General features: G+C 37.1%; 1 protein-coding gene and 1 pseudogene across 3 annotated transcripts in view; both read left to right on the plus strand.

Moving 5' to 3' along the window:
• Positions 1-624: 624 nt before the first annotated feature.
• PI4K2B (phosphatidylinositol 4-kinase type 2 beta) overlaps positions 625-24137 on the plus strand; it is a 32119-nt gene continuing 8606 nt past the window's right edge. Inside the window, exons 1-9 of one of the 3 annotated variants that reach the window (XM_016154811.2) lie at positions 625-1062; positions 8719-8855; positions 10534-10734; positions 11316-11447; positions 12786-12939; positions 14090-14151; positions 16206-16305; positions 19900-20033; positions 20599-20658. In XM_016154811.2, coding sequence (XP_016010297.2) covers positions 765-1062; positions 8719-8855; positions 10534-10734; positions 11316-11447; positions 12786-12939; positions 14090-14151; positions 16206-16305; positions 19900-20033; positions 20599-20658 — 1278 coding nt within the window. In that variant the 5' untranslated portion in view covers positions 625-764. The remainder of the gene's footprint in view (positions 1063-8718; positions 8856-10533; positions 10735-11315; positions 11448-12785; positions 12940-14089; positions 14152-16205; positions 16306-19899; positions 20034-20598; positions 20659-24137) is intronic. The other 2 variants (XM_016154812.2, XM_016154813.2) reach the window with 2 other exon arrangements.
• Positions 6898-7016, plus strand: LOC118609068 (annotated as a pseudogene).

The following is a 24137-nucleotide window of genomic DNA, read 5'->3' on the forward strand; positions in this document are numbered from 1 at the left end:
TCAGAAATTGCAGAATGCAGATAAGGAATGTTTGGGAAATGCACAGCTTTATTTTAAAAATAGAAAGCTTATGTTAAAAAAATTAAAAACAGAAAGGTCCAGTATCAATAATGTAGTCTTTTACTCCCAGCAACTAGATAAGAGGAAATCAAATCCCAATTAATGAGATGAAAGAAACGATAAAGAGCAATATAATCAAGGAGAAAGCGTCTTGAAAAGATTCAGTTTGATAGACTAGCAGAAGAAAAAAAATACAAACTACCAATATCGGGAACGTCTGAAAAAAAAAATAGATCACTACTCGTATGAACTTTTCCAGGGGAAATAAATATTAGTCATATAAAGAAATGTATAGGTATAGAGTGCGGTTAATGCTGACAGAATTCTGAGGTCAGAGAAGGGCACTTAGAGGAAATCAAGGTAACTCCTACGCCTGTGCGCCACGAGGAGCAACGTCAGCCTCCGGCCCAACGCCCCGCATCTTCCCGGCTCTCGGAGGCAGGTGGCGGCCCCGCGCCCCGCCCACCGCCGGCCCGGCCCTTCGCGCAGGCGCAGGGCGGCGCGAGGCGGGGCGCGGGCGGCGCGAGGTGGGGTGCGGCCGGCGGCCGGGCGGGGCAACCGCTGGGCGGGCGCGGAGCGGGCCAGCACGCTTGTGAGGTGTCCTCCACACTCCCAGCTGCTGCAGTCCCCGCGATGGCGAGGCCAGGCCCGGGCACCGCGCCCCTCTGAGCCGGTCTGAGCCCGGAAAGCAAGAGAGGGAGGCCATGGCGGAGGCCTCCGAGCCCGGGCAGCTGGCGGCCGCGAGCGGCGGGAGCTCGGGCGCGGAGGAGGACGAGGAGCGGGAGCCGCTGCTGCCGCGGATCGCCTGGGCCCCGCCGCGGAAGGGCGCGCCGGGCTCCGCCGTGAGGCTGGCGGAGGCTCCGCGGGAGGAGGGCGCAGCCTCTGCTGGCGACACGGAACAGCCGCTCCGGCCCGGGGACGCGCCCCGCTGCCCCTCCCGGGGCGTGGGGCTCCCTCAGAGCTCGCCCGCCGACCTGGACTGGAACCGCGCGGTGGGTTCAGGTGCGACCCGGCTCTCCCCTTCTCCCCGCGCCCTTCCCAGAGCGCCTGCCGCCCCTGCCGCCGCTCGGCCTCCCCATTCCGGCTTCTCATTGAGTCCCCGCTCCGGGCTCCCGCCCTGTCCCTGCTCCGTCTCGTGTCTGGCACTTGCCTCGCAGCAAAGGCAGTGCGCCAGGATCCCCTCCGGAGCACAGGCCGGGGGGCCAGCCGCCAGTCAAGCTGACACACCTTTACACCTTGCCTTTCTCTCCTGTCCCCGCGTTTACTCTCACGTTGTCCAGGGGTTCTAGGCTACTTCACCCAAGCCTGAACCTTGAGGCCTCCTCTAAGAATGAGCCTAAACTTTTGGAATCAGACACCGAAGAAAACTTAACCCTGTAAAATGACTTAGTTGCTTGCTTAAGTTTTAACTTGCGTTTTGGATTAAGAACCCCGAACTATCAAAGTGCCTCGAGTTGCGAATTTACAAGGAGATATGCAGCAAGAATATCCCATTTCCCCGTGGGACGTTTCAAAAACTTATGCTATCAAATGTAATTGTGACGTTAGCCAGAGGAGGCAGAGGCAGTTGAATTTCTGTACCTGTCTTCTCTCTTGCAAAGGTTTTTTTTTTTCCTCGACTCATTTCTATTCTTATACTTAAAACAAAACAAAACACAACACTTTTTCATTATTGAGCAGACTGATAACCTCAAATAAAAGAGAGGGTAGTTGAAATGATGTTGAAAGTAAAATTTAGGCATTCTACTGCAGGCGTGGATATTTGTTAATAAAGCGAGTTTTTTGGCTTGTCGACTGGAGTTAGGCTAATTTGATAGCAAAATAGAGTAGACCTGTTAGAGCTACTTAGCTAGAGATGAAACAGGCTAGTTTGCAAAATTGTGATGATTAGCATCTAATTGCTGGTGGCTGGGAAGGTTTACATGAGATGGTGTGTGCACTGTGCCTGGAGTATCACGGAAAGTGACAGCTTAAAGAAAAGCCACAGAAAATGTAGTTTTCATGAATGCTGCTTAGTATTTCTGGAGCCATTCGATTTTACATGTGCTCTTACTCATACACTAATACGTGGATCCTTCTACAGTTCTAAAGAGTTTTAAGTTGAATAGGTTATACAAGTAACTTAACTTTACAGTCAGACATGTTCTGGAATAAATAAGAGAGGCCTAAAGGAAACAGACTTTCCAATGCAAGTGTTTCACAAAAACTTTAGTAAACCAGTCAAGACATGCAGATCAGCAACCACTATGATAGCTAATGGATACACGGACGGACAGTACATTTAACAAAACAAACAAGTTGGAACCAGATCACAAATGGACCCATAATCACCTAACTACATTGATAATTTGGTTATAACCTGGAATTCAGGCTGTGAAGTAACTAAGATCAGTGTGGCTAGTTTGCCCTTTTCTACCTCAAGGTTACCTGTGTAGCTATATATTTTTAAAGAGCCTAAAACCGTGCGAGTATATTTATCTGTGAAAGTGAGGTTTTGTAAACAATATTAAGGCTAGAAAAAGTAAAGATGGGGACATGATATTCAGAATACAAATGGATTATTAAAGAGAATTCATATTTTTGTAATCATAATAATATCACAGTTTATAGTTTAAGATATTTATTTTTTTGTATTTTTCACTGATTCTCACAACAGTACAGCAAGTTAATTGTTATCCACCCTCATCCTTGTGAGGATTGAAAATGAATAAAACTGTAATGACTGGTAGTTATAGAACTTAAGTCAGCCAAAGTCCAGTATCCAGGAAGTGGTAAAGCCAGGACTGAGCCTAATTCTACTTCCTTCTTGTCCTGCTGTAGATCCCTAAGTATTATAAAATAATTGTTACGTTTGGCTATTAATTATAGAGGTCTTGTTTTGAATGGATTTTAAAAGTTTTGAATTGTAAAAACTATTTTAAAAATTTCACACCAGCCTCCTAAAAGTTTATGATTGAGTAATTTAACTATAGTTTTAGGTTTACTTATTTTTCAGTGAGTCCATTTAACTTCCTTTGTCCTTACCATCCAATTTCCATGAAGCCAACTCTCTAGTTCCAAGAAATTATTGCCTTTAGATTAACATCATTTATGACTTTTGTTTATGTAATTTATGTACGTTAGCCAGTGGAATAATGTCATATGTCTGTGATCTTTAACAAGGCATTTGACAGCCGAGAATCAGCATAAACCGTAGTGTTATTGGATCAAAGTCAGAGTAGGATTAGTGGCATTTCTTGTTTTGTCATTTTAATCAGTGAATTGGAGAGTAATAAAGATAATAATAGCTATACCTACATAACAGTACATGCAGAGAATAGCTGTGTGCTTCACATATATTAATCATAACCAACCCTATGAAGTGAGTACTATTTTTTATTCTCATTTTAAGGAAGCATAGAGAAGTGAAGTGACTGCTCCAAGAACCCAGTTAATACAAACCAAGAGCGCTTATCAATTTTGTTGGAGAGCCTAAAAATTAGAGAATAATGTTACTGTTCACGAAGAGCTGCCAAAGTAAAAGGAAGTGTGTATTCATAAGCCGTTCAATGATATTGGCTTATAAATGTAGAAACAAAATCATTTAAAAGTAAGGAGAGAAGATGAAAATGAGAAATAAGGATTATGAAATAACGTGAGATGGAGCCTGGAATAAGTACACAAAATGCACATTAGACACCTGATGAAGGCAGCACACAAATTCGACTTTTAAGATTTCTGAGCCATCAAATTGAGAAAAACACAATCGTTGTGTCCATAAAGTTAAAACGAGCTGATTATTTGAACCAAAACAACTGAGAAAGGATAACCTGTCGTGTATTCTCTTGGAGAGAAGGCCGTATGCTGAATAATATCTTTGTAATAAAAATGATTAATTTGGCAATATTCTTCTAACTTCCCCGAAGCCCATTTCAATAGAAGTATTGCTGGATCTACATTGAAGACGCTGATAATCCGGCTTGATTTAGAGGAAAGTAGTAGAAGAACAAGTGCCGTGTATGTCTTGACAGTCCTCTGTAATTGGAATATACCTTTTCTGTATTTTCCATCTATTGCGGAGATAATGGCATTCATGAAATATTTGAGCGTCCACTGGTTGCCAGTGGAAATGGGGGCCTTGGGGAAATGGTGAGGACCAGTTATGAAATGAGATGTCTGGTCACCAGCTTTACCCCACATAGCTCGATAGCCTAGTGGAAGAATTGGTCACTTAAAACAAACAATTCTAGCAGATTAAATAAGTGCCTAGATGTGACAAGCTGGGGTTCTATTGAGCCATGCCCAGATTTAGGTGCCAGGGAAGACCTAGCAGAAGTGGCATCTAATTTGAGACCTGAAGGATGAGTAGCATTGAGGCAGGGTTCAAGTCACCGAACTTGTGAGCCAGCTATTTTTTTTTTTTGTACGTGTATAGAAAATGTTCTGTTTAGTGGGTAAGATACAGTCCCATCGAGTGAAGGAGAGTTCATTTATTAAAATGAGAACTCGGTAAGTTACCATGCATGCGTACCTAAAACTAACTATAAAAAGTTATACAATGGGTTCTCATATTTTATTTCAATTTCTATTTACTAAATAATAACCCTTAATTGTAGTTAAGGGGGTAGTTTGTTAACTCAAATTTCTTGAGAGTCTGCCATGTGCCAGGCAGTTTTAGGCAGTTAGAATATATCAGAGAACAAAATAAAGATCTCCGCCCTCTTGGAACTTAGACCGTTTTTGTTATAGAGCATTACTGGTGATCAGATAGAGTCGAAGGATGAATAAGCATTAGCCATGCATGGGACGACAGCTTGGCATCTACCTGGGAAAGCAGGGGCAGCGTTTCAGAGGGTGGGCTGGACATCTTGTGAAAAGTGAGAAGCTTAAACAGGACCGGAACTTCCCTAGAAAGCCACTGCATCATCTTAGGGAGACCCAAGGGAGTACACAGGGGTAGAATTGAGATTCTCAGAAAATTTGAATATTCTTTGATAGACCAATTAAAACCCCATAGTTTATTCTTTAAAAGGGGAGTTAGTAATTTTGACTGAAAAAATTTTAAGAAAATGTAGCTAATCATGCCCCCTTGGCTCTTAAAAATCAAACCAAACAACAACGATAAACCTTCAGATCTCCATAGCACATGTAGTTTGAAAGCAGCGTAACTTTTGGGGGTGTCCTGCAAGTTAAGTTCATTGCCCAATGTACGTTTAACTAACTAAAATGAAGAGAGTTGTAGAATGTGAGTTGTGAATCAAAGAAAAATTATACTAAAAAACAATGACTTTGATTTTAGAATAATTGACATATAGCCTTTTCTTCTGGCAGTAATTAGATAGTAAGACCAGTTGTCTTTTAAGTGCCTTTCTAGATTGTGATGGTGAATCCAGGCCACCTCAGAGAATGCCCATTTTCAGCGGTGAGATTATCTCATTTATCCAAAATAAGGGACAGTATGTTCATGGGCTCCATGAGAGCAACAAAGGTAGGTTCTATGAAGAATTCCTAAAGCTTAACCTATAAAGCAATTTGATAACATTTAATAGTAAGAATGTCAGAGTCTGCACGTAGTTTCCAAAAGAAACTCAAGTACAGGTTGGGAGGGATTGAGAGCGGTCTGAGAGCTTAGCCTTTTCAATATGAATTAAAAGTATGACAGGACTCCTAAACAGCTAATATACTACTAGTGTGCTGCTTGTTTCAGTGTGGTGTCAAGGCTAAGAGATGTCTTTTTTCTCTGCAGTGGGTCACTCAATTCTAGAGACTTGAAAGAAAGCACGTTGAAAAACAGGCATGAAATGAGAGGGCAACTCAGGTTATTTGAAGGGCCATCCCTGGGAAGAAAGGAGTAGATAATGCTTTGGTTGTGCTCTAGATGACATGTCTAGGACATTGGGTGAAACTACAGGAGACTTCTGGAAAAGGAAGACGTTTGTGTGTGTTTTCAAGCAAACAGGAGGAGCATGAAACAAGGAGTGAGTGATCTTTCAAAGTATTTAAACATTGTCCCAAAGACCACCTACTGGTGATATCTTAGGGAAAGCACACCACTACTGGGCGCATGGTCGAAATAACTTTTCAGGTCTTTTCTTGTTCAGAGCCATGACCTATAAGAAATATCATTTGACTAATGATAATGATTACTGGCAGATTCTAGCATGTAAATATATATTTATTCAGTTCACTATTTATTAAGTACCACCCTCTTCCAGGTGCTGGAGATATACAGTGAACAGAACAGTTTCTTCATTTTTAAGAATTTTCATGAGATAGATAAGAATTACTTTGAATTAGTGTATCGATCGTATAGACTTGACTAAAATACTTGGATTATTTATATTTTTAAGTAGATTAAATATGAAATACGCCTAATAGCCCTTTTTGTAGTTTTTTTTTTCTTAGCACCAACTTTTAAAAATTAGTAAATAACAGTTTTATTTCTGTCTGAATTAAGGCAAATTTTTAGTTAAGGAAAGTATGTTTTGAATTTTTGTAATATTGAGTGCATGTAATAGCATTTAAATACCTTCAAAAGTACTTTTTGGCTTGCCTACCACTTTAAATTATTAATTATTAATTCATTCTGCAAGAGTGTATCACGTGTCTTATGTTTCAAGAACTGTAAAAGTTCTGGGCACACAGCAATGAGAGAAATCCTGTCTTCCTGGAGCTCACAAAATAAGTTATATGTTAGGTGATAAGTGCTTAAAAGAAAAAGTGTAGGTTAGGGGAGATTGGGTAGGGTCTTAAGGCCATTCTGAGGACTTGGACTTTTTCTTTGAGGGAAACAGGAAACCACTGGACTGTTTTGTACAAAGGAGTGATAATCTGATTTACTTTAAAAGGATTACTATAGTCTAAAGCCATGCCACCTTGAACAAGCCTGATTCCCTCTGATCTTGGAAGCTAAGCAGGGTTGGTCCTGGTTAGTACTTGGGTGGGAGACCACCTAAGAAGACCAGGTACTGTAGGCGTAAAAACTAAAAAAAAAAAATTTAAAAAAAGGAATTGTAAAATGACAAGGTCCTTGTAATCTGTGAGGTCAACCAAGGGTTGCCTTTCCTTAAAATAAATAAAGAAATAAAAGGATTACTACAACTTCTCTGTTGAGTGTAGAGAGGGCATGTGTGAAAGAGGGAGACCATTCAGAGACTTATAATAACGTAGGTGAGAGTGGATAGTGACTTGATTCACATGGAAGAATGGAGACGGTGAGGTGGTTGGATTCTGGATATTTAAGGCAGATCTATACAATTTGCTGATGGATTGGGTAAGGAGGGTGAGAGAAATGATCCAATAGAGAGGGAAATTTTGGTGCAGGGATGAATTGCTGAGGAAATGTCCTGGAGTGGCTGCCGCATTAGGGTCTAGTACAGAGAGCGGAAGAGTCGACCTTAGTGCTTGGGTAGGTCAACTGTAGTGCTAGACAGATGGGAGAGGATGTGGGCAGGAGGAGGTGATGCTATGGGCTACTGATAGTTTTTTTCTGATTGTTTCTCAGTGAAATGGAGTCTAGGTCATCTGCTGAGAGAGAGGCAGTATTGGGAATTCGAGGAGAGGAGTGGGAGCGTCTGCGGACCAGGGGAGTCGCCTTAGCTCATGCCTCTGTCGTGCAATACCATAGACTGGTGGCTTAAACAACAGATTGATTTCTCTCAGTTCTGGAGGCTGTGCATTCCACGAGCAGGGAGCCAGCTCAGTCAAGTTCCCATGGGCTGTCTCCCTGGCTTGCAGATGGCCACCTTCTCACTGTGTCCTTCCATGGCAGAGAGAAGAGAGAACGCTCTGGGCACTAATCCACCTGTGGAGGCTCTTCCCTCATGTCCTCATCTAAATCAAATTACCTCCGAAAGACCCTTTTCTTGATATGACCGTATTGGAGATTAGGGCTTCAACATATTTTGGGGGCACACAAACATTCACTATGCTTCCTGGGCAGCTCGAAGAGCCCACCTGAGCTTCACGATCATTTAAAGTGAGACCAGACAGTGTGTCAAGTTTAGCTGTCTGGGCTTAGGCAAAGTCAGCAGACTGTTGGGTTTAACCAGGTTTGAGATTTTTTTTTTTTAAAGGTGACCATGGTACAGGGAGAGAGGAAGAGAGAGATTATATGATGATTGACCATAAGTTAAGCTCATCAAAGAGGGAATTGGGGCACGAAGGGGGTGAAGGACAGTGAAAACCTTGTAGATCAATGCTTGTAGGTCGCGGCGGGATGGAAGAATTTATGGGCTTGGTGCCAGAGGGAGTGAACTAGGAAGTTAGAATTTGCTTGAAATTCAAAGTATGGAGAAGTTGCAGGTATTGATAATGACAGATCTGAGATATGACTGTGTAGTTGGAGGCTAAGGTAGAATGGAGGACAAAATCACTGGAAGAAAGGAGTTCAAAGTAATGTGAGGTAGTGTGATTTTTTTCAACAAAGAGGAATCTTGTTTTCCATGTGTCATTACTTGAAGCTTAAAGAGAAGAAGGGTTAGTGAAGAAAAAACAATCAAAGCAACTCATATAATACTTGATTACATTTTTCTAAGCCTTCATGTCCTAGGTGGCATTAACCTAATCCAGTAGTACAGGTCCAAATCATGAGCATTCTCATAGCTGGCGTTCCTTCTTTCTTCTTCATGCATTACATTCACATTGATTTTCTTAATGCAATAATTGTTGATTCTTCAGAGTTGAATACATTCTTGGACGATCCAGAATTTGCCGAAGTTATATTGAAAGCGGAGCAAGCAATAGAATTTGGAGTTTTTCCAGAAAGAATCTCTCAAGGTTCAAGTGGAAGCTACTTTGTAAAGGATCCTAAGAGGGTGAGAATTTCACAGACCTACTACTATATATAACAGAAATTTTGGAAAACACTAATTTAAATTGTGAAGTCATGAGTTTCTGAAGATGTTTTCCTAATAAATCTGATTGCACCCTCTTTTCAGAAATAAAGGCCAGTTTTTTTGTTTGTTTGTTTTTTACTAAAGCACTATACTATCTAGAAATAGAACTATTCATTTGAAGTCATAGTTTGCTGTTCTATTTTAATATTTGGTTTCAAGCATTTATTGAATACTCTCAGCTATAAATTTGAGTATATTCATAAGTCCTTACGTTATGGTAGTCTATAGCCATATTAGCCAAACAGAGTAGAAGTTTAAACTTTCAAAACCTTCAATTGCATTTCCAAAGTGCTTCATTTTTTTTCAGAGGCTTATTTTACCCTAGGAAATTTTTTCCCTGTATTTTACCAGAGAAGGAGTCTGGGAAGTCTAATGTTTTAAGGCATTGGAATGTGACAAAGTAAAATAAACTGGAGTATAGTTATAGGGCAGAAAAGAGAAGCTGATATGGGACTTTGTTCCACTTAGTCTAGAATTTTCCAAAAATCGATGTTATTTCTAAAAGTGTTCTGAATGATGCATAGCCAGCAGTTCCTTTTTCAGGAGGGAAAAAGATTATAGTTTCATCCAGATATTTTTTGCAAAGATTGAAGTTATATTTTAAACTATGGGTTTTTTGGGTTTTTTTGAGGTTTAAGTATATATGTTGGTAATGTCAATCTCAATATTTATTCCACGTGTCATTTCTCAATTCATGCTTGCTGACTGTTTCACTAGTAGCTCAGATTTTATTGCATTATAAAGCAATTATATACCTAAAATTATAATAAGATTTTTATTTCTTGTCTAAGATAATCCAGCCCCTAAATTTAATATAAATATACTTTTCCAGACCAGTAGTAAAACTGATAGACTTTTAGACACCCATGAGCAGAATTTTTAAGATAAATTTAAATTGTTCATTAAAAAAAGTTGGAAAAAAGATGAGGGTAGAAGAATCTGGCAACATAGAATGTTCACTATATACTGTCTACCTTTGTATTTTATCTTTGTCATTATCTTCGTCTAGAGACCATTTTTTGTCATTGGATTTGTTCATTTAACAAATGCTCGAATACCTACTATATGTCAGGCACCGTTCTGAGTGCTTGAGATACAGTCCTTAGAAACTTCCTACCTTTTTACAGTGTATATCAAATGAGGAAAGTAGACCAAAAGCAAATAAACGTGTGATTTGGATCTTTAATAGGTATTGAATAATAATACGGTTTGATCTAGAGCAATGGTTTTCGCACATTTTAAAGTCAGTGGAACCCTTTCATAACTTGGAAGTCCCGTGATATAAAACAGGTGGAAGTCAGAGTCTATCTGGTTAAGTGGCATGAGGTCTTAGAGCTCTTTCCTCATCTCTGCCCTCACCTTGCCTAGGGTTTCTCAGAGAAGTTTGAAAACCACTAGCCCAAAGGATGATTGATTGTCAGCTATTGAATGAGAATGAATGTAAAAGTGTGATTGGAACTAAATCTGTTAATATTTAAGGCTTACGTCCAAATCTATAGAGGGAAGAAGCACAAAAGATTTATCAGAATATAGTTTATGGATTATTATCTCTATGTATTAAAAGTCTTAATTACATTTCTACATTTTTCCCTTCTAGAAAATTATTGGTGTATTTAAACCCAAATCAGAAGAGCCTTACAGTCAACTGAATCCAAAATGGACCAAGTATGTTCATAAGGTCTGCTGCCCTTGCTGCTTTGGCAGAGGCTGCCTGGTTCCTAACCAGGGATACCTTTCCGAAGCTGCTGCCTCCCTGGTGGATGAGAAGCTTCATCTGGGCATTGTACCGAAGACAAGGGTAAAGGAGAATTTGTTTTTAATCATGGACTCCTAATTTATAGCCCACCTCTCTGTGAACACTTTGGTAATATTTCTGTGACAGAGCCTAAAGTTGAGCCCCTTTTTTGGGAATCCAGAGTCATGAGCAACTGAAAAGTTGATTCTAGTGTGGAGCCACAAAAGGAACATCTCTTGTACATGTGAACCAAGATGATGCTAACAGAAGGAGGAAAAAGAAAGAGCATTTAGAAAGCAGATAAAGATCAGGGATCTAGAAATGCTGTTGAAGGTAGAGACTAATGTGCTCAAAACACTGCTGTTTTTTTTCTTTTTGTCCTTCATGCATTTTTACTTAAAGACTTCCTCAAAATATTCCAAATTCTGCATTTCAGGGCTTCTTTCTTCCATTGGCCGATTTTAGACGGCCACTCTCAGAAAGAAGATGTGCCATTTAGCCTTTCTAATTTAGATTCTCTGAGGCATTTAGTATAGGATTAAACTTTACTAATTTACAGCATTAAAATGAGCTTCATGGTGTATATGAATAGAATACTTTGATGCAAATTCTAATGACTATTTTTCTAAACCATGTGTTTCTAGGTGGTTTGTCTTGTCAGTGAAACATTTAACTACAGTACAATTGACCGTGCAAAATCTAGAGGTAAAAAGTATGCTTTAGAGAAAGTGCCAAAAGTAGGTAGAAAATTTCATCGGATAGGACTCCCTCCTAAGGTAAGTTACTGTGGTAAGCTTCATTTGGGGGGAAGTTCAGCACTTATTACCTGAGCTCTATATGCTAGGCATTGTGCTTTGGGCTGTGGCTGTGATAGTAAAGAAAACAATTTTTTCATCAAAGAGTTTATAGTAAAGGAGTCTCAATGCAATATGATAAGTCGTCAGGATGGTTAACTGCAGGGAGCTCAGAGAGGATCCAGAAGGAATGTCTAACCCAGTGTGGGGGACTAGGGAATGTTTCTAAGAGGAGGTTGCATCTCAAGCTTTAAAAATAATGGCTAAAAGCACAGGTGGAGAATGAGACTTAGGTGTCGTTTCTAGCTTCACCAGTTAGCTCTGAGACCTTAGGCAAATTTCTTACTCTCCAACCCCCAGTTTCTACAAAACAGGGGGATGATAAAAACTCCTTTTTAGGGTTATGAGGATACAATGAAGAAATTCATGTCAAGTACTTGGTACAGTCCTGGCACATAGTAAAGTGAATGGTAGTAACTATGTTTATGTACTCATAATAGATTTGTTTTTCCTTACCACTTCTAAATAAGTGTAATGGATGATTAGCAGCTAGCTAAGCAAGGTTAGGGAGCGTTAATGGGAAAGGCATTTTAGAAAATGCTCTAGGCTTTATTTTTAAATATATATATATATTTAACCTGTGATTTCGTTATTTTGTTGTACTGTGCATTTATCTAGCTAAAAGGATTTGAGTAGAAATTTATGATCAACCCCACTTGTTTTTAAAATTGTACTCCAAGTAAGCAGGCAGTTTGAAAAAATGTACAAGGCCTTTTATTCCTCAGATATGCTGAAATAAGTATAACTAAAAAACGATATTATTTTCATATTTATAACTATTAGGACTTAATTATAAGTGCATTAGAGAAAAGCCTTTAGGAAATTGTTAAATTCCATGCCAACAGGAACATAAAGTGTTGAGAAGTAGATTTTCCTTGTGTAATTCGTCTGTATTTATGAGGCCAACTTGATTACCCATTACCTTTGTGCCATGTGCTGTTTAAATTTGTATTTCTTTTAAAAAAGATTTTTGATGTTAACAGCTAGTAATTTTAGTGATAGAAATGCCTTTTATCCTACAATAGCTGCTATGTTCCTTTAAAGTCTCAGTTGAGCATTTTTTATTTGAATTATTTTTGTGATTATTTAAGATTACTGTGTAAAAATAGTGTTCTTGATAAATGTGGCTTATCTAAAGTAGTGTTAACTATTCTATTTTTTTATTGTTTATATATTATATGTGATGATACTGCTGAGAAAGTTAAAAAAAAACCTTTGTTCTTGTACTTTTTTTTCTAACTATAGTTCTTAAAATTATAGATTGGTTCCTTTCAGCTATTTGTTGAAGGTTACAAGGAGGCTGAATTTTGGCTTAGGAAATTTGAAGCTGACCCTTTGCCTGAGAATATTAGAAAACAATTTCAGTCACAATTTGAAAGATTAGTTATTTTGGATTACATCATCAGAAATACAGGTACTGAAGTTCTCTCATTTGTTCACTCAAATCTTACAAGCTTTCAAACCATATTCAACTCTTGTTATCCAAATCAAAGACATAAAATTTTGATGCAGGAGTCTTGAGGCCACTTTTTTTCTACTTGCCTTAGAACACAGGGATGTAGTACTGACTGTCCTGGCATAACTGATACTGTTCTCGAGATCCTGACTCAGAGCAGGCTCCTGCCCAGGTGATCGCGACCAGTTCCCATCCCAGCTGGGGTATTTCTTTGCAGCAGGACAAAGCCAGTTATTAGAAATGTTATCTACATAATGTGCATAATTAAAACTTGATTGTTTAAATTATTTTTAGATGCTTATTTGACTTTAGGTGATGTAGTATAGTCTCTGTATACATTAAACTCTTAGTTTTTTATAGGCTGGAAGGGAGCAAAGATGTAGATAATGTAACATAGTGGTTCCAAAATGTGGTTCCCTGGCCTGTCGAGGTCAGTGTTATGTGGGGCTTTATTACACGTACATCTTCTAGGAGCCCATCCTAGACATACTGAAGCAGACACTCTGCATGTGGGGCTTGGCAGTTTGTGGGTTAACAAGTCCTCCAGGTAATTCCGACACCCCCTGAAGTTTGAGAACCCCAGGTTCAAAATGTTTGCTCATTTATATTGGCTTCTGAGAAAGCATTATATACTTTTCTAGATTTACCTTCTTAATTAATATGGCCTTAGGTTAATGTTAAAATTAGTGCAGAGTCTAGGATACTCCTCTACAGACATTAGGTGAGAGCCAGTCCAGAAATTTGCCTGGTAGTGGGGGTAGATGCTTTTTCTTCATAAGGTGAAATTATCCTGGGTTTTAATAACCTTGATTTAATAGTTCTTGACAGTAATTGTACCTACTTCACCATGGTTATGAGTAATGAATTAATACATATTAAACACTTAAAATAATGTCTTGCACAGAGTAAATGCTCAAAAATGTTAGCCGACATTTAGGAGTTTTTCAGTTTGTGTGTGTTAAGTTGGAGCCTTTAATAGATAAACATATGTCACAGATAACCAATAAAGTTCTCAAAATTCAAGAAGTGACCAGATTTTCTCCTTGATATTAAGGTATGATATCCATAAAAAACTAAAAATTAAGTAACAGATTTTTTTTTTTGAAAGACAGGGGAAATGATAATTGGTTAATCAGATTTGAAAAGCAGAAACATAGAAAGAAAATTAAGGTAAGGAAATTTTAAAAGAATATATATATGTGTATATACACACACACATGTACATGCAATCAATTTCTGTCAAAGAATCCTTGAAGTTAAATTATTCTTCATCATTTCCTCATTTCCTTCACTTAGATTCTTGATTTTTATCTCCTTTTTCTATTTTTCTTTATCTTTTTTCTTTTTTTCCTCGATGGCATTGAATTTTTTATTCTGTTTTTAAAAATCTCCATGCAGCTTTATTGTTTATATTGCATTAGAATAGAAGAGCGATATCAGATATATACTATTTTTAGGGCTTGGAAAAGTTTTTAGAACCACCAGATTTATTTTGCTTTTATGTAATAAAGTCTTGTGGTATTTTTGGTCATTTTTATATATTACTAATTCACGTCTTCCTGAGTCTTATGACTCAGTATTAGCTAATACAGTATTATGGAATATGTGTGCTTTACCTATAAATTACATTCATTGAATGTAAAAAAATGTACTTCTACTACTTGTAAGAAGTTGGGTTTAATGTACATAATGGACTGCATAGATAGACCCTTAACACTATTGGAATGATCGATTTTACATTGATTTTTCTCAACTTTGATTACCGAAATTTAAATTTTAAATAGTTATATGAGAAATATTTTCAGAATAGTTTCACTAGTTTTAAACAGTCTATATATTTTTGAGAAAGTTTTAACTAGTTAAAACTTTACTTATGAACTATGTGTTCTCATCACTTAAAGCTATCGCATCACTTTAAAAAGTTTATGCTTTTCAGTGTGTATCAAAAAATTTAAACTACATATTCATAGTACTTGGCAGTAAAAAAAGAACAAACTCAATATAGGCAGTAATATATATGAATCTCAAAATTCTGCTGAGTGAAAGAAGCAGTAAAAGAAGCTACATACAAAGGAAACATACCATGTGAACATTTATATAAATATCTAAAAAGTGCGAACTAACCTCCATGACCGAAAGCAGACGGCGGTTGCCTGGGAGTGGGGTAAAGAGGGTGAGGGGCTGCAAAGGGACACGAGGGACTTCTGGAAAAAGGTTTCACATCTGTCAATGCTTATCAAATTGTACACTTTAACTGTGAAGTTTGCTGTTGTAAATTATACCTCAATAAAGGTATACATGGATAAAAAGTGATAGAAATAAAAATAAATGTCAGTTATAGCAAAAATGGGTTTAAAATATACGTATTTATAGTAGTTCCTAAATTTATTTTATTGGTATGTCTTGAGCAATCGATTTTGCTGAAAACTTCATTATTTTGCTCTTAGGTATTTTCTGCATTTCCATTGAAATGAGACATTTGATATGAGCTAAAAGAAACAAACCTGGCATATATCACTCAGACCTTTGATACTTTTAAATGTTATCTTTTTCACCTTTTGTTATTTGATGTAGACCACTTAATAATGACTACTGTCTATCTTTAAATACCAGGAAGTACTCTAACATAAAACCCTCTTTCTTGCTCCTGAGGTCTTTGTTTCTGCTACCAAAGAATATAAAAGGTAGGAACGGCCTAGACTCTGTCATCAGGAGTTTCTTGAGGTTCCTCCTATTGGACCTTATTATATTTAGCTACCATCTTTGGGGAGTTTTATTTAGAAACATCTTGTATTTGAACCAACTATTTCTATAGGATCCTAAGAAAGGCTAGATTTTAATGAGGTAACATTTTAAGTTATTTTAAAAATGTCTGTATTTTGCAAATATACATTTAAGCAATGCATCTAGCAATAAATTATCCAGAGCAACACTTTAAGTCATAATTCCAAGTCCTCTTCACCAAAGACAAAAAAAATGAAACCATCACTATGTAAATTTATAATATTAAAATTAAAAAAATAGTGATTATGAAATTTTTACTGATTTTTAAGGGAGTTTTTGCCCATCGAGGATGAGATTTTACTTTCCAGCAGCTTAGTTTTTATATTTACAGGCCCTTCAGATAAAATGTCTTTAAACCTCGATAATTATTATCAATATTTTATCTATTAAAACTATTTATATACAATTTTTTATCAACAGACCATTTTTCTCCCCTTTAGGAAACAAAATGTGTTGATGATACTGCATCGCTTATTCAAATAGCTGCAATTGATAATGGTCTAGCATTTCCTTTTAAACATCCTGATGAGTGGAGAACATGTGAGTACTTAGAACTTTCTATAGGTTCTATAATTTCCCCTTCTCCAGAATAGGAAGGAACACAATTTATGGGTACCAGACTAGCAGAGGGAGAACCGGGTGTGGAGTGTTATTCATCAGGGCTCTGTTCTGGGCCCTAGGGACACAGAGATGTGTGTTGCCTGGGTCCTGCCATGTATATTATTCACTTATCTCTGGATGACTGTGTCTCGTTTTGATTTTTTGACTTGTCTTAGCCTTGTAAAGTAAGTTTGATAGCTTTCCAATTTTAAAAATATACGTAAAAGGGAATTACCTATTTAATATTTTAGTAGAGCGCTTTATTTTCATGTTTTGGCTAATACTCGCTGATAAAATAATGTAGGCCTTACTTCCCCCATTTTTAGTGAGTGATGCTTTGTCTGCCTTACCAGTCTCTTCTGTGGTGAATGGTCTGATTTCTGTCTTCTTGAGCTAGTTGTAGACATTTTTATTTTGCTTAAAATTGTCCATACCTTGAGTTGTAGATTTATAGATAAAAAGTTTCTTTTATAGAATTCTCTTATAAATAATTTTTTTAAAAAATTCCTACCACATAAATTAAGTATTTAAGGGTGAAATGAAATGATGTCTGGAATTTGCCTTAAAATACTTAGGGGGAGGGAAAATGGGGATAGATTAAACCAATTTTGTAAAAATTTGGCAATAATTGAATTAGATTATTCAGATTATGGGAGCTCATTGTACTTTTTTTTGAGATTTGTATATGTTTAAAATATATGTAATAAATAAAAAAGAATCTCTGTATCTATGACTATGCCTCTTTTAAATTTCTACTGTTTATTAGTGGGCTTTTTTCATCATTAGAGTTGCCAAAAATTTGTCTATTGTAAAGCATTGGCCTTTATATATATTTATATATATTTATATATATAATATGTTTTTATATTTTTATATTTTATATATATTTTTATATTTTATGTATTTTATAAATATATATAAAATATATATTTACATATTTATATATAATTTTTTTGCTTTTTCAGATACTTGATTGGCCTTTTATTGATCAGATTTTCTATTTTTATTTGCTTTTTCTCTTTCATTGATTTATGTTTTTTTTTTTTTCGATTTATGTTTTCCATCATTATTCTTGTATTGTGTTGTATTCATCCTATATTACATTCCTGTATGTTTTCCTCTGGGTATCATTTTGGCTAAACTATAGATTGAGAGTGCTGCTCTATTATTCTGCTTTATCAAGTTATACTTTCAGATTTTCTGTTTGACAGGAGTAATTTAGAAGTATTTTGTTTTGAGTTTAAAATTTCTAGATCAGTTGATATTTTTTTAAAACTCCATTGTTGTTATTTTCCAGTTTTATTGCTTTGTGATCTGTGAATATGGCTATGTGAAATCTGCTGTTTCAAGTTTGTTATTCTTCTGTAATCTGATGTAGTTGATATATGGCCAATCTAAAGGATTGTATTTGAAAAGAATGGGTTTGAGCACAAAGTTCTTTATCTGCCTGCTAATTAAAGCTTGTTAGTTGTTAGTCAAATCATATTTTAGACTTATTTTTTGACCATTTGGTCTGTTAATTTTTGAGAGGAAGTTATAGTTCACTGTGATTATAATTTTGCTGATTTCTTTTTTGCATATCTATGTATTTTATTGCTTTGTAGTTTACATTCATAAAGGCCCAGCATTTTATCTTGCTGGTGGCTCGTTCTTCTATCAGTGTGAAATATATCCTTTGGTATCTTTTTTCTTTGTTTTGCCTATTGTTACATTACTGTGCCTCATTTCTTTCTGTTAACATTTATTTAGTATTATTCTATACTTTTGTTTTAAGTATATGACTTATAAACAGCACTTACCTGGATATATATTTTTTTTTACCCAATCTGGACTCTTTTACTAGGTAACTTAACTCTATAGTTTATCTCAATAAACTACTGATATGTTTAACTTCAACTGCCATCTTATTTTTTTTCTATTCACCATGAATTTCATTTTTTTCTTTTTTTCCTTTCCTGTCTTTTTTTGAACCAATTTGAGATGTCTGCATTCCATTTTTTTTTCCTGTAATGATTTGGAATCAATATGCAAATTGCACTTTAAAAGTTTTAAGTTTAGGTGCCCACAGTATATCTGGGAAATCTTATCAAGCACACAGTTGGGGATTAAGGGTCTTGAACTTGACAGAGGAATTGGAATTGAGAATATAGTTTTCAAACTGTCATCTTGGTAGTGGAAGCCATGGTGGTGTTTGCTATCACTCAGGGAAATCATGGTAAACAGATACCATCACTAGGACAATTTGGAGTACATAAGTACTCAGTTCATGTTTCGTAAATGTTTAGTAAACAAGGGAGAGAAGGAACTAAGTATAGAACCTGGAGGAACGGTGACATTGAAGAAGAGAAGAAAAGCCAGCAAACTAGAGAAGTGGCTTAAAAGATAGAAGGTAAGCTTTGAGAATGGTATTTCCAAAGTCCCATAGAGAATTTCACAGAAGGAGATGATAGAAAACAGTGCTATGTGTTACAAAGTCATTAGGTAGGTGAGGACTGCAAATGGGTCTTTGGAGAGACCCTTCTGAGATGACTGGTGTCTGTAGGGGAGAGGGTTTGAACGGTGATAGTAGAAGTTGAGGGATAGGGATTGGAAATAGAGGCAGGCATAGAATAAAGGCTTTTCTTTGGTTTAATTGATCAGGGAAAGGTAAAAAGGCAATTGGATATAGCTTCAGGAAGATGTAGGCCAGAGGAAAAGCCTTCTTTGGAGTGGACCACGTAGTTCCCACAGTGTTCAGAGAGATAAATAAAAGTAAGGAATGACTCCGAAGGCAGATTTCTTCTTCAGGGCTTTCTAAATAGTAGGAGCCATGAAAGCTGGAAGTTCTCACTGGATGTGCACCCACAGCGGTTCTGTGGGTGATCATATTGCCATAAGCCATATATTTTGGTTCAGGAAGCTGAATATGCACCTTCTTCAGAAAATTCCACTGCTTTACAAATCTTTCTAGTCCTGACACTGTGTAGATTCAATGGTACTGTTGGGAGAGAACTTGAGTTAGCCCACAGTAGTAGATCTTTTATCCCTCAAAGCCATTCATCTATTTACCTACTAACGATTTAGAATTTTGGGACACACACACACACACACACACACACACACACACAGAGTGACCAATTTCTGATGGCTTGTGGCTGGAAGGGCAGGGAGACTTTGGCCACAGTATTTGATCTGGGATTGTGAACAAATTATAGGTACCTCTTAATTTCCAAACTCAGGAACCAAAGATTCAGATATTTATTTTTATATAGGACCGTTTGAAATAGACTCATTATCAAAACTCTTACTCTTTAAAGCTTAGAAAGCTAAGTAGTCCAGGTAATACCTCATTGTGTTTTGCCATCTGAGTTGAGCATCCAAACTTGAAATCAGAATAATTTAGATGGCAAAGGATAATTGTTCTCTGACAACTTCTTTCTCTTGTCCATTTCTTTGTTTATTGAGGACCTAGGAGTTGTAGGAAAAGAACAAGGACAAATGTGGGTCAAAATAAACCTTTCCCCCATTGATTAAAAGAATATTTTTTTCTAATAGATCCGTTTCACTGGGTTTGGCTTCCTCAAGCAAAGGTTCCTTTTTCTGAAGAAACAAAGAACTTGATTCTACCATATATTTCTGACATGAACTTCGTGCAAGATTTATGTGAAGATCTTCATGAACTTTTTAAGGTAAATAAAATTTTAATTTTAATTATTGTAGAAAATGAAATTAGTCTTAAAAAATAAGACATTTTTCTTAATAGAGATAATTTGTAGTTTACTGGTTCTGGTATCACTTTTTGCAGTAAAACTAGACATAACAAAGGAATTAGCAGTTTTATTCTACATGAGCATAAATTTGTAAAGTTACTATGAGCATTCTTCGAAGTGAGACTTAAAACTTGAGAATTTGTTTTCTTTACAAGCTGAATACTGACAAAATGACTTTAAAAATTATAATAAATATTTGGTGATCCACTATGATTTACTTCTCTTCAAAAAGCCTAAATGTTGGCTGGAGTGTCATTTTAAATCCTTTCTGGAACAAGTTGGAGTACAAATAAACTACTCCTGTCATTCTAAGGGTGTACAAAAATACGTCTAGTAAAAATGCTCTTTCATGTTATTTTATTAATTAGGAAAGCTTTCTAATGACCTTGTATGCTAAGTTGAAGAATTAATTTATTTTCAAATATTTGTTTGAAAGATCTTGATTTTTGGAATTATAATGATGTTTTTTCCCTTTCTGTGATAGATTGATAAAAGATTTAATAGAGCCATTTTTGAAAGTCAAATGTCTGTGATGAGGGGTCAGGTAGGTCACCTTTTTATACTCTTATTAAGAAAAAAAATCTCTTTGAAATACTAGTCACCTTTTCTCTCCATCGTGACCTAAAGATCTAATTCTGGATACTGTCTTTATGCCAAAACAAAATAGCTTAGGTGATTCGAATTGGAGATGATTTCAGTAGTATCTTTCCTTATTGTCCTATAAATTAGGCATCATCGACCTTGTATTTTGTTTAGTTACCCAGTTTCCTCCTACTGCGAATTCTTTGTCCTCACTTGGGTGACTGTTTTCCTGTACGATATTTTTCCTTCTCAAATCCACTTGCTTAGATGTTTCAGTATGGAGTTCTGTCGCCTGTTGATTATTTACCTCATAAAATGTGTTTGGCCTTTTGCTAGAGCAGTCAGTAAATAGCCAGGTCACCAAGGCCGAGCAGTGGTTGTGGCGTAAAAGCACTAATTGTAACTCAGTACTGTCGCCCCTTCTTACCTCCTTTAATTAGAGATAGAAGCTGGTAAGTCTGCTGGTGTGGACCTGCGGGCTGGGCTGACCCGCAGAGGACACCTGGTTCTTCCGCTCTTTTAGTATTATTTAGATTCCAAAAGGAAGGCTTGAAACAAAAATAAATTATACTATAAACATTGTCTTTTAGTGACTTACTAATTAACTTTTTCTTCCTAAAATATACGTTCAATTTTAAGTAGCTGTTTGCTGCCTACCTGTGGCAAAGAAGGCGAATCTAGTTTTTGCACTAATTGTTATATTACGTAACTTTAACGAAGAAATATAATTAAATTAGATAATCATTTATTCACCAAATGTTTATGGTCAGAACTAGTGCCAGAAATTGTTCTAGTCATTGAGGTAAAGCAGTGAGCAAAACCCAGCTCCTCTTCTCATGGAGCTCTTACTCTGATGAGGACGCCAGGCTCAGGGCAGGCGGTTATTTGCAGCTGTCCCCAACCTTTGTGGTGCCAGGGATTGGTGCTCCTAAGAGAATCTATGCTCGGTGATCTGAGATGGAGCTGAGGAGCAGCTGCAAATAAGATGAAGCTTTGCTCTCTCCCCCACCGCTTACCTCCTGCTGTGACGCCGGGTTCCAACAGGCCACTGACCTGGACTGGTCCCAGTCCATGGCCCGGGGGTTGGGGACCCCTGAGCTAGTACATCTCTGTGCTCTGTTGCATTTATACAGTGCTTTGCTGGAGTCATAAGTTTTACATAGTCAGTGAAATGGCTGGAGCAGTAGCATAGGGCCTTAAGTGCCAGAAAGTATAGATAGATTCCCCATGGAAGGGATGGGAACGGTTAGAGACTTAGCATTAAAAAGCGTTATGATGAGATTGTCATTTTTGAAGAGGCTACCTTATCCTAGGTTTCTTCTATGAACTCTGAAATTGTGCACTGAATCCTGTTTCTATGTCTTTTGGGCATGGGAGGAAGTGGTAGGATTTATATTTCAGCAAAAGGGATCCCTTTCCCAACAAAGAGCAAGAACCACAACAGATTGGCCTGGACAGTGGGGTGCAGGTTCACTCAATGGATCTGGAGTCTAGAGCCCCTTGGGGATACGTTTTTCGTAATTCAGGCATGAATGAAGGGCTTAGATGATCAGCGATGGTAATTATGTTGCAGAGTATTACCATCCCAAACTATACTGAGCTAAATTTTCAGGCATAGATAATTCTGCCCTAATTTGACCTTTTTGTTTGAAAGGAATTAACTTATCAATATGCTCGATCTTCTGGAATTCTCTTATACCTAAATATATATCTTTAGGAATATTTTTTTAAAAAAATAAAAGGGAATAATTTTGTAAGCTTTAGTTAGTACATGAGGAATTGAAATTTAAATTAAAAAATGCTTATCTGAAAAGATACGGAGACATTCCAGTCCTGAGATCTGTTACAAAGATACACTAGTGTCTGTCTGCTCTTTCAAGTTTGTTTATTCATATCCTGTCTCATTCACAAAGGAATTAAAATATTATACAAATATGTGTAATCACATAGAAAAATAACAGGATCAAGATCTGGGGAAAGACAAAAATAAAATGATATCTTTTTTACATGATTTGATTTGATTATTCTTTAAATTTGGTTTTGACCTTTTTGATAGCCAGAAAGAATAAGGTACTCTGACCATGTACATGATTATGTGGGTCCCTAGTTTTAACTGTTTTTTAAAAAATCTTGTGTGAAAAATAAGGTAGTGTTTTATATTGAGTGCTTATGAAACAGAGGCTTAATAAACAAAAACAAATAACAGTCACCTGTGTTCTAAACAACAAAATCATTATTTCAGTTAGTTCCTTCACTGAGGCAAAATACTATTGTTTTCTCTTCCATCATTTATAATTATCCCTTGAACCCTCTCCACTACAATTTTGCCAATGAACTTCATGGTTTGTGCTTTGCACAACAGTCTTTTGTCCTAGTTTATAGTAAGTCTTTAGTTTTACACACATAATCAGTGACATGCTCTAATTCTTCAAATAAAGGTGTGGAATGGAACGAGGAACTAGGATAAACGCATTTCTTTTAAAATCAGGACTAGTAATGTTTATGAAAGTTAAAAATAAACCATGTTTTTAATTTTACATCAAATAGCAGTAGGTCATGATGAGGTTCAATAAGATCATTTCCCTTTCTCCCTGTGCCTATTTGGAACACACTAGACCTCAGAAAATATTTATGGGCAATGTGAAATATATTTTATACATGATCTGTAAAAAATGGCAGAAATAATAAATAAAACTGCCTTATGAATTCACAGTGAATTCAGTGATTTGAAAACCAGAATCTCATTTGCAGATTCTGTAATAATTGTTAAAGAAAATGAACCCAGCACTGTTGTAGTTCCTGAGTACCTGACCCTTCACTAGATATTTTTATGTTGGTTATCCTTTATCCTCATAAGAGCTCTCCACAGTTGTCTGCATTTTTTATGGAAGAAACTTGGCTCGAAGGGGTTAAGTAACATCTGTAAAACAAGGGGGTCTGTCTTAACCCGGCACATCTCCAACAGTTAGGCATTGCTTCTGCCTGGGCCTTTATCATCTCTTCTCCGGATTTAACAATCTTCTAAGTAGTGCCCTTACCTCATTTCCTATGTCTCTTCTTCCACATCAGACAAGAACAATCACTCAAAGCAAAAATCCAGTCCGAACGCTCCCATGATTCATCATTGGGCACAAGCTTAAATCCTGACTTTGAGCACAGTCAACACAACCCTTCTCAACCTGCCTCCAGGCAGCCCACCTTGCTTTTATCTCTCGTCATTTGCAGCTTCCCCTAAGCCCAGGCACTCTTAAGTGCTCTTCACTCCCTTTTCCGTTTCTGGTGGTGCCCTCGGACCTGCTTGCTGCTCTCTCCGGTGCCTCTTCCTCTTCCTCTGGAGAAGAGGTTTCCTTCACGCTCCAGCTCTGACTTCCCAGGCCCCTCCGTGTCACCCCGGGAGCTGATTTCTGCTGCCCTCTGGGGATATCCTGGTGTCACATTTTA

The sequence above is a fragment of the Rousettus aegyptiacus genome, unplaced genomic scaffold (assembly GCF_014176215.1).
Source record: "Rousettus aegyptiacus isolate mRouAeg1 unplaced genomic scaffold, mRouAeg1.p scaffold_m13_p_10, whole genome shotgun sequence".
NCBI classification, from domain to species: Eukaryota; Metazoa; Chordata; class Mammalia; order Chiroptera; family Pteropodidae; genus Rousettus; species Rousettus aegyptiacus.